At 27.9% G+C, this 15982-nt stretch overlaps 4 protein-coding genes across 9 annotated transcripts; 1 reads left to right on the top strand and 3 right to left on the bottom strand.

The window, feature by feature from the left end:
- Nucleotides 1–118: 118 nt before the first annotated feature.
- Nucleotides 119–7201, bottom strand: LOC107166012 (SURP and G-patch domain-containing protein 1-like). Of its 5 annotated transcripts, none has more exons than XM_089228921.1 (14): nucleotides 6886–7051; nucleotides 6179–6459; nucleotides 6025–6122; nucleotides 5520–5576; nucleotides 4316–4590; nucleotides 4005–4236; nucleotides 3718–3859; nucleotides 3369–3661; nucleotides 3166–3305; nucleotides 2845–3093; nucleotides 2603–2763; nucleotides 2367–2496; nucleotides 2227–2257; nucleotides 119–137 (listed from the first exon to the last, which is right to left on the bottom strand). In XM_089228921.1, exons 2-13 carry the CDS (start codon nucleotides 6433–6435, stop codon nucleotides 2231–2233), a joined length of 2061 nt encoding a protein of 686 aa, XP_089085047.1. In that variant the 5' UTR covers nucleotides 6436–6459; nucleotides 6886–7051; the 3' UTR covers nucleotides 119–137; nucleotides 2227–2230. The 5 variants fall into 5 exon arrangements, with proteins under 5 accessions (XP_089085047.1, XP_015369974.2, XP_015369975.2 ...); XM_015514488.2 differs by lacking the exon at nucleotides 119–137 and adding an exon at nucleotides 7089–7105 and having other exon boundaries at nucleotides 2160–2257; nucleotides 6886–6959; XM_015514489.2 differs by lacking the exons at nucleotides 119–137; nucleotides 6886–7051 and adding an exon at nucleotides 7089–7201 and having other exon boundaries at nucleotides 2160–2257.
- Nucleotides 7202–7244: 43 nt separating this feature from the next.
- On the top strand, nucleotides 7245–7986 carry LOC149055087 (BET1 homolog). The gene is made up of 2 exons (XM_089228923.1): nucleotides 7245–7422; nucleotides 7494–7986. Exons 1-2 carry the CDS (start codon nucleotides 7410–7412, stop codon nucleotides 7844–7846), a joined length of 366 nt encoding a protein of 121 aa, XP_089085049.1. The 5' UTR covers nucleotides 7245–7409; the 3' UTR covers nucleotides 7847–7986.
- Nucleotides 7987–12052: 4066 nt separating this feature from the next.
- On the bottom strand, nucleotides 12053–15212 carry LOC149055088 (uncharacterized). Of its 2 annotated transcripts, XM_089229666.1 has the most exons (3): nucleotides 13105–15212; nucleotides 12640–13017; nucleotides 12053–12577 (listed from the first exon to the last, which is right to left on the bottom strand). In XM_089229666.1, exon 1 carries the CDS (start codon nucleotides 14449–14451, stop codon nucleotides 13696–13698), a length of 756 nt encoding a protein of 251 aa, XP_089085792.1. In that variant the 5' UTR covers nucleotides 14452–15212; the 3' UTR covers nucleotides 12053–12577; nucleotides 12640–13017; nucleotides 13105–13695. The 2 variants fall into 2 exon arrangements, with proteins under 2 accessions (XP_089085792.1, XP_089085791.1); XM_089229665.1 differs by having other exon boundaries at nucleotides 12640–15212.
- On the bottom strand, nucleotides 12409–13013 carry LOC149055089 (uncharacterized). Its single transcript, XM_089229500.1, has 2 exons — nucleotides 12640–13013; nucleotides 12409–12577 (listed from the first exon to the last, which is right to left on the bottom strand). The coding sequence occupies exons 1-2, from the start codon at nucleotides 13011–13013 to the stop codon at nucleotides 12409–12411; spliced, it is 543 nt and encodes a 180-aa protein (XP_089085626.1).
- Nucleotides 15213–15982: the final 770 nt, after the last annotated feature.

Raw genomic sequence — 15982 nt, forward strand, 5'->3', positions numbered from 1 at the left:
TTGTTATTTTTACCATCATCAAATTAAAAGAATATGTTTCACTTATCTTTAATTTTTGAAATAATTTAATCTGCTTCTTTTTAAAATCCAAATGAACTAAATAATAGTATTGTTAATTATTATATTGTTTTTGATTTCTAAAAAATATAAATATAAATACAAATCAATCAGTTGTAATAAGGAAGTAAATGTAAAATTTGAATGTGTAATATTAAATGTAACTAAATAAATTATTGACCCTTAAAAAGTGTAAGTTTGTCGTACCACATTCGAAGCGATGGAGTTTCATTATGACTTTTTAAACTAAATTTAATTTTGAGACACATATATGTTATAGTAATAGATTTAATTAATAGTATAACATGATCAGATAATGGACTATTGCTTTCAGTACTGTGATATTTAAGTGATTCAAATATTCTGGAGTTGTTTATAAAATGACTAAGAACCTTTGACTGAATAAATAGTTTATTAACAGCTTTATTTTGATAATCATAAGATTTTAAGATTTTTTCAGTATGGAAACATATTACAATAACGTAATCACTAGGGTAGCTTAATCCACCTTTTTGTTTTAATGTAATCAATGAATTTAAGAAATCTTCTTTATTTATAGCACATAATGCTGTTAAACACGTTTCACATCTAAGAACAGAAGTTAATTTGTGCACAACAAATCCTGCAATATAAATTATTACTTCTTTTGAAAAATCACTATGAAGATAATTATTTTGGCAAGTAATATAATCATGGTCTGATAAAAAGTTATTATGAATAACTGAATTTTCTTCAGAAACATCTACATCATAATTATTATTTGAACTATTGTTAATAACTTTAATTTGATCAGAAATCAAATAGTGCAAAATGTCTATGTGGTCTCTGTTCTATGTGGTCTGGTTACTCTATGGGTGCACCGTGCACGATTATCGGATTATATCATTCTATGATTATATAGAACTTCCCTATAACCATAGAACAGTGCTATAACCGTGGTTCTGTGCTTAGTAAAATTAAATATTTTAAAATCAGCAGCAGATAGAAGCCAAAGTCCACCGACTACCTATAGAACTTCTGAACTTACACAGATGGAACATAGAATATAAATCATCATGATAAACCCGGTAATATCAACAAAAAATATTTTTTTGTGATCTGTGTTCTGTGTATGATTTACATGATAAATTAAAAATTAAATTTATCATGATGATTTATATTCGGGTTGCTACAACTACCTCGAGAATCATCTGCTACGATTTAATAATACTCCGAATTTATTACTTCGAACATATATTACCACGACAGACTAAAACTACTCCGATATACTATCACACCGAAATTCTATATAAATTATTATTACTTATTAAAAATTGTTACGATGTGCAACTATTCCGAAAATATTGATCTGACGTGAGAATCGTGAGATGACTCCGAATTTCAAAATTATGTTTAACATTAAGTTAAACTTATATTAAGTTGTTTAAGTAGGTAACATTATAAGTATTATGTTTTTTCACTAAAAGGCTGTCTTATTTATGTTTTATATAGTAACTATATAAAACTAATACTACCTATATAACTATATATAACTGTTAAAATATTTTGTTTCATGATTTTTAATCATTTTTTTGTAACTAAGAAAGATTTTTTTAACCCTTATATAGGTATTTATAATATATTATAATGCGTTTTTTAACTATTGTTTTCAATAAAGGACACACTTTTTTTTAATTTTGACAATTATTTTATTGTTATATTATTATATTTAGTAGTAGTAGTAGAAACGTAGGAATAATATTTTTATTTTTATTTTTTTTTTTGGGGGGGGGGGGGTTGACTCCCATCCCTGCGTTCATGCTCGGTTCTCGAAGAAAAACGAGAAACAGAAAGTGATGCCCAAATGCTTGAAAGCTGGACAACATAATACACATGTATTCTCGATGTGCTTGATTCACATTCTTTGTTTCACTGCAAGAAAAGTGGGATTGTGAAAAGTAGAATGAACCTCGTAGATAGGAATTTAATTAACTGTTTTCGATAAAACAATCAATAAACCATTTTTCATACGACATAATATAATTTATAAAAAGTATATATACTTATTAGATGAACCAAATCAAAAGGATCAGAAATTAATAATTTAACAAAAAACAATACAATTATACTATATACATACTATAATAAAAACTAACACAAATTACTGTAAAATAAATTTCTTAAATATACCTATTTAGTAATATGGTCTTCGAGGATTATTCTGAAACATTAAATTTAAATATTTAAATTAAAACAAATAAAATAAAACTTTGTTGCATGTATTATAAATTATAGTTTTTATATTGTAAATTTGTGTAAATTTATCTTACCAAAGGATTAGGACGAAAACGATACGCTAACATCATTCGTTTTCGATAAGCATCAAATTCATCATCATTTTGTCTGAGTTCTGATGGTCTTTCAACGCCCAAACCATGATTTTCATTATGAGATCCGCCTCTGAAAAATACAAATATATATTTTTAAAATAAATCAAAAATGATTGTACTTATTCATGAAATTTTAAGGCAATTTCAAATATTTAAAACATTTTAAACAAAATTACTTGTTAACAGGCTCGACGATACCAGTACCACTAGATCCTAAACCTTGCCCTTCAGACCATCCAAGTTTTTGTAACATCTGAAAACCTATATTATCTTCTTTTAATTTAAATTCTTTATAATCAGACAAATCAGGTTCACGATCTTCTCTTAAAGCAGAATACTAAAAATAAGTTATATTTAGTAAATTTATTAAATATACATAATATACACAAAAGTATCATGACAAGTTTAAATTTAAAACCTTTTCCATGAACCTAGCAAGTTCATCAGGAGGTAAAAAGTCCCCAATGTGATGTTTATCTTTAGACTTTTCGGTTAACTCTTCAGCCCATCTTTCAGTAGCAACCATTTCCTCTTTTCTTAATTTATGCTCCCATGTACCACCTTCAGTATCTTCATCACTATCATATTCATATTTAAATTTTCCAGCTTTCTGTAAGCTCTCTAATTGTTGACGTTTTTTTAACATATCTTGATACAACAAATTAATCTGTAATAATAATTTAGATATAAAATAATATCCATGTATAAATGTAAAATAAATTATATATTTTAGTATAACTTTATAATGATCTTCTGCTTTCTTCCAATCTTCTTCAGATAAATTTATTGTTCCAAATGATTGCATAGCATACTGTATTAAAGCAGGATCATTTCGTCCAACTTGACTGATCATGGGTCCAGACATACCGGGAACACCGACTAATTAAAAATAGTAAGTTATTAGTAAAAATAAAAGAAAAAAATTGAACAGTCTTTGATTACCAAGTTTTTGAGCATTAATTGGTTGGGAAACAGTTTGACCAATAATAGAAGAAGTACCACCAATTGTTGAAGTAACCGGAACTTTAACATTATCATTTGCCCAACGACTTTTACGTTTACGTTTTTTTTTATTAGTTACATCTTCACTATCAAAGTTTGTAACTAGCAATTGGTTCAATGTTTGAGGTTTTATCTCAGTTGGTGTTAATTTATTAGCTATCATTTTAGCTTTCAAATATCCTACTCTTTGCCGAAAAATTGTATAGGCTGGAGAATTTTTATCCCTCAAAAATCTATAATATTTAACAACAGTTAAACACTTGATATATACATAAAATTTGATACATACTGTAAATTAACATCTTGGGGTCGTTCACGTAGTATGATATCTTCAATTTCATCACCGTATTCAGCAACCGTAGCTGCCAAACTTTCGACATCTTGATTTTCAAGAACTGCTTGCGGTTCACATCTCATCACTGTATTCAAAGCTAGACAACTCCGAATCAGCTTATTTTGCGATTAAAACGCAAACCCCCTTTCCCAATTTCCCACAAACAACCCAATTTATATAATAAATTATAAATGTATACATGATTTTATTTATACAAAAACTACAATTTTTCGTAACAGTACCTCTCGGAACCGGAGTGTAAGTTTCAATTGTCTGAGGTGTTGCATTTAACATATGTGCTGGATCTGGAGTTGGTCCTAAGGACACGGTAGATGTTTCAGTTACAATAAGTGATGGTTGCTCATCAGCATTACGAGGTACAGTTGTTGTTGTTGTAGTATCAGTAACTATTGTAGCTGTCAGTGGAGGAGTTTGCAACGGATATTGTTGATAAGAACCATGGGGAATATTCAACTATAATATAATTTTAAGTTAGCTATATAAAATTTTTAATTATTTAAATACCTCAATATACTATTTGTAAGTTTATTACTTTTGAATTATTTTGTGTTATAAATACTGGATTTTGTGTCTGATACATTGAAGTTGGTTGTGAAATTTGTAAAATTGGATGTGTGGTAACTATTGATACAGTAGGAACTTGAACCACAGTGGTCTGAGGTTGAGTTTGAATTGACGTTACTTGAACAGATGGAGTGTTATACAAATTAGGTGGTTGGTATGATTGACTAATATTATATCCAATAAAATGATGATCTGATATAAAGGGCTCGGGTTCTTTATATGCTTCTAAGCAATAATTTGACTCTAAAACATAATTATTACAAATTATTTAGAGGATGTCAGCTCACTATTGTTTTCTCTCTCTGGCCCATGCACAACATAGACAAAATGGTTTACGCAGAATCGTTTTTCAATGTTTTTAAGTGATCTTAGAGTGAAATCAGGCATTACAAAAAAGATAAAGAATAATGTTTTTGAGGGAAAGGCATATCGATTTCTCTAAATATTGTCTCAAAATAATTTAAATATCATTTAAATTTACAACATTTTTATTCTTTATTTTGAAGTCCAATAAAAATCAAATAACAACAAAATATTAAAGCAATACCTATGTCATTCCCTCAAAAATATTATTCTCTATCTTTTTTGTAATGGACAATTTTACCCCTTAAGATTACTTAAAAACAGAAAAAACGATTCTGTGTACAGGCGTTTTGTCTATGTTGCACGTGGGCTAGAGAGAGAAAACAAATAGTGCGCTGATATTCTCTTAGAGTAAATTTACATAAATAAATAATTACAATAAACTTCTAAATTTTTACTCAATTATTAAATTAATACAATGGATAATTCTTAAGATAGTAAAAACTCATAACCTCGAAAAGTAATAGTATTTAAAGAAAAAAATTATATCTTTTACTAATTTTTATCGATTTAAGTTTTTATATTCATTTATCTTAATTTTAAATACTTTTGTTAAAACTAGAGTGCAGATTTAATTCAAATTATATGTTCTAAGAATATAATTCAAATTGTTTTCAAAAACAATAGTACTACCTACTTATACTTTGAGAGATGATGATTGTTTACTGGGAATTTATTTTCCAGTAAATTAAATCATAAACAAAAATTTTTCTACAATATTTGCAGATAGGATTGTAAATTTTTCAAGAAATACTTTCTAAAAATGTCAATGATGTTATTTAGATGTCTTAAAATATTCTTATTTGTACCTAATTTTGACCCATGTTCAACTTCAGGTTCAATATTGTTTGGAAGATCTTTTGTATCTAAAAATATACAAATTTTGATGAATAAATTAATAGTAAAAAACAAAATTTGTATACATATAATGACATAAAGTACAAAATATCAGACCATTTTGAATATTTTTAGTGTAGGTATCTCAAAATAATATGTATTGGAAAAAACTATTCGTATAACTTAAAATATAACACTTTGAACTGCATCGAAAACAAATTTTTTTTTAATCAACTTTATTTTAATAAAAAGTAATTATGACGAAGAGAAAATAGTGACATGATTACATGAATAATACCTGAAAAATAAAACAACAGACATCTACGGTCAATTTTAAATAATAATTCTGGAATAATTATGCAGTATACACTATTACTCGCCTGATAATTAAGATTCTTTTTTTGTCTAAAATTTTTCAAGGAACCTGCTATGTTTGAAAATGGTACTATAACAAAAATATAAAAAGTCAAACTTTACCTTTCTCAAAAACTTCGGCTAAACTAGGTTTATTTTTATGAACTCCAGTTGACTCATATGGTAATTCTTCATTAGAACCTTTTGCTGAAGTTGCATTCCTGTTCAACCAAATACATTAATTTAAAAGAATATTTATAAAACTAAAAAAACTAACCTTTTTGTACTTCTGGATTTTTGATAAAATGATTTTATTTTGTCCAATTTTATTGTATTTTTGGTTATAGCCAAAGGTTTTTGTGATTTATTTTCTTCAGTTAGTTCAGCAATTTTCTTTTTTTTTTCTTCAAACCTAGCTTGAATTTCACGTTTTTTCTGTTCAATTAATTGTTGTTGCTTTGACATTTCTTGAAAACGTTCACTTCGTGATTGTTTTGATGGAGTTGTTTCAGAAAATTTACCATTTCGAAACATTGTTATATAATTTTCTTATATATGCTACATACGGAATAAATTAATATAAGAATATATTTACAAAACAATTATATAAATTTATACAACACAATGGTGTAGCAGAGCCTTTCTGCCTGAAGGCTACCCCCCCTCCCCACCAAACCCAAAATTAAAGAAAATTTAAATATCAGTTATTGTTTTATATAATTATTACATTAGACTTAACCATTTATTAAAATTATTATTTATATGAAGGTTTTTGCAAGTCTAAAATGTTATTTCCATTGCATTAACATACCAACCAAATTGATGAGAAATCAAAGTCAAGCTTAACATAAATAAAGAATTAACACCCTCCCCCCTCCTCAAAACAAACTACCATAAGCAAAACCCTATAAACACCACTGGGTAAAAAGTTAGTATAAATATAAGATAATATATTTGTGTTTAATTGTAATTTAATGCACTTACAGTATGAATAATAATGTAAGTAAGTCTAATTGATGAGTCAAATCTCATTATAAATTAGAATAATAAAATTATATCTATAGAATAATATACATTTTTGAATTAATGTCAACACACAAATTATATCTTCAAACGAACAAATAATTAATAAATAAATAAAATATCAATATAGAATAAACGCATTACTGGACAAAGAGTAATATTACCTAAATTGTAAAACAATAAAACATAGTTAAGTAACTGAACCACAGAACAAATGAAATCTGAAAAGTGAAAACCATGAGATACCTAACTCTTTTGATGTTATCTCCTATCAATATATGAGAAGTAGACAACGGGGCACTGATAAGCCAAAAAAGTGAAATACAATTTCATCAATTCGTCATAGCATTACAGTCATTCATGTTTCACACATAAAATTGTAATACAATTATAAATATTAAAATACATTACATACAAATATATATATTATAATAATGAATGTTTTTTTAAAACAAAAAGATAAAATATAAATAATTTTACAGTTGATGGATAATAAAGGTTTATATTTTATTAAACTTCTATGAATAAAAATTTAAATATTTTATTGGATTTATTATTTGTGTTTTCAGATAAAATAATGCGTAGATCTCACGGAGGAAATTATTATGATCCATTGCCTTCAAACAGTTCATATGGTAGCGAGTTTATTGAAACAGAAAATGATGATTTGACAGAACAGCTCAAAAATAAGGTGAATACTTTGAAGTCTCTCTCAATTGATATTGGTGCAGAAGTAAAATATCAGGACCGCTTACTAAGAGACATGGATCATGATTTTGAAACTACTGGAGGATTTTTGAGTAATACACTTGGTCGAGTTACAAGACTAAGTAGAAATAGTGGTGGCTACAATATGCTATATCTAATTTTATTTAGTTTGGCAGTGTTTTTTGTACTATATATATTTTTAAAACTGAAATAGAAATCTGTAATGTAAAACATATATTTTTATTAATTAATGGGATTAATAATCAAAATTCCATGTTTTTGAATTGTATAATCATATAAAGATTGAAATGATATGTATATTTTAATAAATAAAAACAGATTTTACTTTTTTTATATTGGTTATGGGTATAAAAACATTTTATTCACAAAACAAAAACTGATTAATATACTGTTACACCCTGTATTGTTAAATCATTATAGTGATCGTTCTAATCGATGTGAAATTAAATTTTTTTCAAATTGAACATTCAGTCAAATATTTAAAATTTGAATAATGTTAATGATTGTGAATACATATAATGGTCGTATTGGTATTACAGAACCATAATTCATTGTTTTCATTAAGCTGATGATAAGATTTTATAATAAGTATAGTTCCAATATGTTAATATGTTGTGGCAGACAGACATTTATTTTAATTTATAAATTTAAAATTAAGAATTTTTTCTAAAAATAAATTTCAGATGTAACTAAAAATGTAAAGATAATTAATCTTTTGAGTAATTTTCAATGTAAAAAGAATACTTTTTTATAATAATTTAAAAACTGTTATGCAATATTACAGTACATTTTCAAGTGACAGAATTTTCCTCTTATTAAAATAATATCTACCATCTATAATATTATTCATATACTTTACATTTAGTAAATGCGATATATAACTATAAAATGTATACAATAATGATGCATATAATGTGTAAGTGTATTGTACTAGTGTGTAATGTGTATATTACACCCATATACACGGTGTCCTGCGAGGATTTGCCCGTCAAAATTCTGGTTTTGTAATAATACTCAGGAATAATAACTAAAATTGTTTCATTTTTTAATTTACTTTAATGATCTTGTGAAAAATTTATAAAATATATTTTTTTATTGAATTATTTACAAATAATTTAAGATGGCCATTTTGTAAAGTTTATTTTTCTGAAAATATTGAAGTTTCAAAATTTTATTTTCATTAATTTTCTGATGTTTAATATTTTAATTTGTGATTATATCTATGGTTTATCATGCTCATAATGACACACATATATAGATAATAAACATAATTTGATGAAGACACTGTCTCACTCACTGTGTAGTCCAGTGGCTCTATTACTGAATACTGAATAATATTTTATTTTGTTACAAGAATATGTATATTATATAATTAGTGTTGATTTTCAGTTATTACGATAAGTATCATTTTGAACATTGGGTTCACTAAATCGACAATAAGAATGTTCACTTTGAACAGAGTTTATTTCAAATTTTTCTTGACTAATAAATAAACTAGGGACTGCTGTTTCTTTAATCCGCTTAATATCTGGGCGTTCTATAAACTCAGTGGAAGCAAAATGAATATTACATATACTGTGATGTGTTGGAACGAAATTGTGTCTTTTTATCGCAGCTATCACCTTTTCTTTCAGTACATTATTATTTGGAAATCTACAAAGGTTTTTAGGAAAATTGTACGTATTGTGTATAGCCATGTTGAAAACCACTTCCACAAAATAGATTAAATCTATTCTGTGCTACTGCCTACTACTAATACATACTTAAAAAAAACCACTTTTTCACGACCAGAACGATTAGCACATCCAAGCACACAACAAGTTTGTGGCATTTTAAATTAAAATTGTACTTTGTTCAATAAAACAGTTAGAGTAAAAATAAGTAACTTCTACTTTTTTATTTGTAAGTGAAAGTAAAGTCAAGATACAATGATCATTTGTTTGTTTTTATAAACATTAAATGGTGATGAATATTGTTTATTTTTAGATCATATTTTTTTTGTAAATATCACTATCAAACAGCGGCGTAGTTGCATAGGCCGCGGGTGACCCCCAACCTACTTTGAAAATTAACTTTTAAACAAAATTTGATAATTAAAAAAAACAATTATATTGAAGTTGTATAGTATTAAGTTCTGTGTTGTATAATTTATTTTATTATTTTCATTTACTGAAATAAATTATTAATTACTACCTACATATACTTGCCCCCCCCGGCCCCCCAACTAATATTCCTAAGTACTAAATGTATATATATTGTCATGGCTACGCCACTGTCGCCACTGCTATCTAATATTGCTTATTATTATAATAATTAATCTTATTATTTTATAAAAGCATATTTTTACTAAATTTTAATTAATTTTATTCGTGTATAACTTATTTTGCATTATATGTTTTTTGTCAGTGGCGTATTTAAGGTTTTTCCGCCTCTAGGCACTTTCCAATTCGCCGCCTTCCTCCCCCTTCATTCTTCCTACAATTATTTCTAAAACGTATTTAAATATACAATTTATTATATTATAATATTATATTAAAAAGATACATTGAGATATATGTAGATATATGATTAATTTTGAGCGAACAAAAATTAGTTGAGTTTGATTTCATCAAATGAAAAATAATTTTTCTAATTTTGTAAAAAAAATTGTTGAAAATTGACGCCCTCCAATGTTGCCGCTCTAGGCCCGGGCCTATAGGGCCTGTACCTAAATAGGCCTCTGGTTTTTGTATATTATATTAATATGTGTGATGCGAGTATGTGACATGAAATACCCGCCAAATGATATATTTAAAATTAGATATCACATTAATCGTATTGTATTATGATAACTACACAACAGAGCCCAATATGACTTTTTTTGGCGTCGGCTGTTATCACTAGTTAGCAATCTAGTTTATTATCTATATCTGTGTAATGACCACGGCTTAAGAATTAAGATATACAGGTTAGCTATCGGCTATCTAAATTGTATTGATAGCTGGGGTCAGAACTCGTCACGGGTTTAGCGCATAATTTCACCACATCTGTAGAGCGCTAGTAGTAAGTAGGGTCATATAGCATGTTAGGGAACTCGGAACTACCTATATTATTATTGGATAATTCAATATTGTGATTGTGATTTTCTATTTCTTTTCTAATTTCTGATTGAGATTTGCGAATTATTGCGATTGCCTTTAAGTAATTATTATGCTCCCTTGATGCAGAATATTCTAATTCTATTTTGCATTTTTAGCTGTAGATACAACTTTTAATTTATTTAGGTCATTTTTCAACATTTTTAAGTCATTTTTTTTATATTTTATGTAATTTTTTGTAGTTTATGTACAATGTGGGGGCATTTTTCTCAAATTTTAGGTTTTAAAGAAAATTTGTATAACATTAAAAAAATAAAATAATTTTAATATTATTATCGTGGGAGTTTTTGGTGTTATACATTCTTTATTTATATTTTACTTTTTAATTTATTTTCAATAATTTTAAATAATGCAAAAAATGTAAATGTATAGGTACTATTGTTTATTAATATTATAATTCATATTTTAAAATACTATTATACCCATATCTCTAATAAAAATTATTATTTATAAATACATTTTTTTCACTTATTATGTTTTTTTAGGCATTTTTAAGTTTTTTTTTTAGGTCATCTACATTCTAACTATATTGATAATGTATTTCTTTTAATTTTTGTGGTCCAATATTTTATCATAGTGAATAATGCCACGTTCGTGCTGCGTTGTTGGATGCCAAACTGGATATAAGTCCAACTCTAATAAAATTGTATCTACTTTCTCTTTTCCAAAAAATGAAAGTTTGAGGCAAAAATGGATAAATGTGATACCCCGAAAGGATCTTATTGTTACCAAAAATTCAGCAGTATGTGCTAACCACTTTACTGAAGATCAAATTATTACAAAATGGACTTCAGGGGTTGGCGACAATAAAGTGTGTTTTAATATATATAATAATTGTTTTAATCATTATTTATGAATTTGTGATCGTTATTCGGTACATAAAAAATTACAATATCTTAATGTAGGTAGGTAATTGGCTGGGCTGAAGGTTATTTAAAAAGTTTTGAAGATGATTGGATATGTTCTTAAACCATCTTTTAATAATATATAATATTATATCGACATAATAGATATCTGAATAAATATATTTAAATTTATTTTTTAATTTATATTATATTTATTTAGATATTAAATGTATGATCATTAATTCATTAAATTCTATCATGTAGGATACACTAGTACACTACCTATTATAAGTAAAATATAGCCCTACCTACTACTAGCGCTTTACGCGTGTGGTGAAAATATGAACAACTGAACCGTTACACAATCAGACCGTATAGCGGGCCGGCGATAGCTAACCTGTATATCTTAACCCTTTGAGCCCGGCTATTGGAAAAAATGAAAAAAGTTAAAATTTTTTTTGACAAAATTTTTTATTGTGGTGCAACTAAAGTCTATGATTTTTTTCAAAATTTTTTTTTAGGCCCTTCACTTACTTTTTTGTCCGGGACTTCAAAGTCCCGTCAGGTTGATATGCATTACAATGAAAATTAATAGCAAATCATTATTTGCATTAAAAATACGAGAAATCTACTTCTGATAATATAATTTTATTTAAATCGTAAACATAAAAATGAACGGACTTCTTGCCAATTTTTACTTTGTTATTTTACGTAAAAAAAAAAATAATACATAGTAGTAAAATTATAAAAATTTTTGTAAATAATTAAAAAAATTATACAATGTCAACTTGATGGTATTCTACAAAACAATTTTTCCTTTCATTGCAACACAGAAATACTCGGCAGTGGTTACACGAAGAAAGTGGCCGGGACTCTACTCCTCGAACGCTGCAAAGTTCACATCTACCTCTCTTTGTACCAAAACTTGGCCAATGAATACCCCTGTGATAAAATAAAAAATATAAATAATAATAAAAAATAATGATGAAATAGTTTTATTATACCTGTTGCCTAATCTGACGTCTTTGGAGTTGGATAAAGTTTTCTTTCTTCGATTTGATGGCGTTTGTGGAGCTGATCTTTTCAGGCTTATAGATTTTCTTGATGGAGTATTTCGAGCTGTCATCAGACCAAGGGCAACTGATCGACGGAAATCAAATACATCCGTTTTTTCAAACATTTGGCAATAAATGACATATGCGTTTACAAACGTTATGTCTAACAGTCCCCAAAAAATCCTAAGCCACCACTTTTTGGATTTACGGTCAACGTTATATAATGCCCTCAATCTGTCTGCGTGATCAACTCCACCCATATATTTGTTGTAGTCTTTGATTGGATTTGGGCACGATATGCTCAATCTAGAGCCATCTTTCATAGTCCTATATCAACAGATGTTATTTCATTACCGTGATAGTTTGACCCAATATGTACCACTTTGTTATCTTTCCATTTGAATATTCCAATACCTGAAGTAGAAAATCGGTAGTCAAATTCTCCCCGAGGTATTTCAGAATCTTTTTTGAAATTTTGTGGCATCCCTTTACGATTTTGTCTGATTGTACCACAAGCTAGTGTTTGTTGCGTTCTCAACTTTTCAAGGAGTGAAATAGTTGTAAAATAGTTATCGAAAAATACAAGTCTAGATTCGTTCCAAAATGGTTTTGTCAACTGCAATACAATTCTTTCTCCCAAATTAGTGTTCTCGAACTCTTTTTCTAACGTTTCGTTTTTTCCTTGGTACACCGAAAATTTCATAATATATCCGTTCTGGTCTGCAATACACCACAATTTGTAACCCCTTTTTATTGGTTTCATTGGGTTATATTGCTTTAACGTACTGCGACCCTTGAATTTAATCATAGACTCATCAACACTAAGTTCACGTGTTCCAGATGAAGACTCAAAAAATATTTGGTTCAAACTATTTATCATAGGACGTAATTTGAACAATTTATCTTTATTGTTCTGAGGAATATTTTCATTATTATTGACGTGAATATTAGATAGTATTTCTACAAATCGATCTCTTGTCATAACTTCAGAAATAGCTGGCACATTTAAATCTTTGGCCCCCTTCCAATAATGTTTATATGAAGGTAGTTTATGATACCCCATACAAAAATTAATTCCAAAAAAAGAGAGTAGTTCATTTTCTCGTAGTTTGAGATATTTTTATTTTTTTGAGTTGCGTACAGATTACTTTGGTCCAAAATATTTTCTATGATAGGATTAATAAGTTTTAAAAATATATCCGTTGCCGTTTTACAGTTACCAAACATCACTTGGTTGTAACCTAAACTTTTTTCATAATCTGGTAAAGCTGCTGTAATTTCATTTTTTTTACGCCATTGCCTATTAACTTCAACAGGATCTGGAGTATTATTAACAGCAAATTCTATAGTCGTATTATTATCGATATGTTCTGGTGTGCGTGTATTATCAAGTATAACATGGTCAGAAATAGATTTATTGGACAAATTAGTTGAATTTGATACTCGTGGTCTCAAAGTTCTAGAACAGTTTGGTGTATTAGTGGTTTTTAGACTTACGTCCTCGGTTTGATGGGAAAAGTCAAATTCCGGAAAATCAAAAATAATAACATCCGAATTATCAATTATTAATGGTTCTTTGTCATCTTTACCGGTTTCACATTCACTTTGCAAAAAAAAATTACCAAATTCAATTACCTCTTGTTGGGCTTGCTCGTCGGTATCACCATCATCTACATCGTATTCGTCCTCAGATTCTGGATCATCCGGAACATCCATTAATAGCCAATCTTCGATATCTTGATCTTTTTTACTTGCACTCATTTTGAAAAAAAATAATTCGAACAAATATTTTTACGATAAAAATTGACGACGAAATATACGAGACGTGCGTACGGAAGACTAAATTATATTATATTATATTGCGAACACACGATCGGGTGTTTTACGACTGACTAATACTGACGGGATATATGAGTCCCGCGACAAAAATGTTGATTAATTTCGTAAATATTGATAATATGACGACCAATCATATTTTATTTCATTATTGAGAAGTATTGAAAAATAAACAAACGATTAGCGTCGTCTGCAAGCAGATTATATACGCAGAATATAACTAGAAAAATACAATTGCTGGCAGATAAGAGTACGGTTGGGTTTCCCCTGTTACAGTGTAAAATAAATAGTCTATGAATAAGTATATTTCACTTTTTTTTTTTTCAACGTATATTAGACGGGACTCAGATGTCCCGCCAGGCCAGAACATACCGATATCTAAAAGCATATATTTTCTATTACCGATTAAAGTGTCCGGGACTCAAACGTCCCGCTAGTACCAAAAGGGTTAAACCGTGGTAATGACATAACAAGTCAACAAGATAAATTAAATTTATAAAGGTGGTTTCACACGAAGCGAATGTTCGCGGAGCGAACGCGATTTTAAATCGCCGCGAACATTCGCTCAAAATTAAACATCTATATTTAAGTTACGGTGTTCAGACAGAAATAATCGCCTGGATACAAGTTGCGAACAATCGCGAAAAATCTGTCTTGTTTAATTTTAGGCGAATATTCGCCGCGAGCGGCTAAAATTAAACATATTGTTTTGACTGGATTGATATACACTGCGCGATATCCGACGCGAATGTTCGCCGTTCGATATTTCGAATTTCGATCATTCGAACATTGATCACCAAAGTAACAATATTGTTTATATTGTATACCCGGTTTTTTTTAGTAATTATCATATTAACTTTGATAAAAATTAATTCATAATTTATTATGAATATGAGTTACGACGTAGAAGAACTTATTATGGAAGTATCTGTGGAAGAATCTATATGGAATATCAGTAAGTTATAAATATTATTTAAATTTTTTGATAGAAAAATAAATCTAGTTAATACCTTTGAGTGGTCGAGATTGAAAATTCCCAGTAGTATATTATATCATATAACTTATTTGGACCTTGTATTGAATTTTCAAGTTTTTTGAACCATGAATACAACTTTATCGACATCTATAGAAAATAACAACTAAAAAAATGGGAGATTTCAAATATCTATAAATAACTTAAGCAATTTTGAAATAGGTTGAAAATTTGATCTAGAATTCATTGATAAAATATTTGGTGTAAATTTAAAGTTTGTACAGTTATTCGTTTTTGAATGACAGCAGAATAAGAATATCGGTACAAGGGAAATTGAGTGAATATTCAATGTTGTAATTCAAATGCTCATAAAAATTTAATTTGACTTTCCGGTGGACAATTTTTTATTTGAAAATAGTAGACAAACTCATGAAAAATCATGTATTGATATTTTAAAAATATAAATCTTTATGAATTTCTAAC

This window comes from Diuraphis noxia, unplaced genomic scaffold (genome assembly GCF_037042655.1).
Source record: "Diuraphis noxia isolate RWA-SAM2 unplaced genomic scaffold, SU_Dnox_SAM2 contig0005, whole genome shotgun sequence".
NCBI classification, from domain to species: domain Eukaryota; kingdom Metazoa; phylum Arthropoda; class Insecta; order Hemiptera; family Aphididae; genus Diuraphis; species Diuraphis noxia.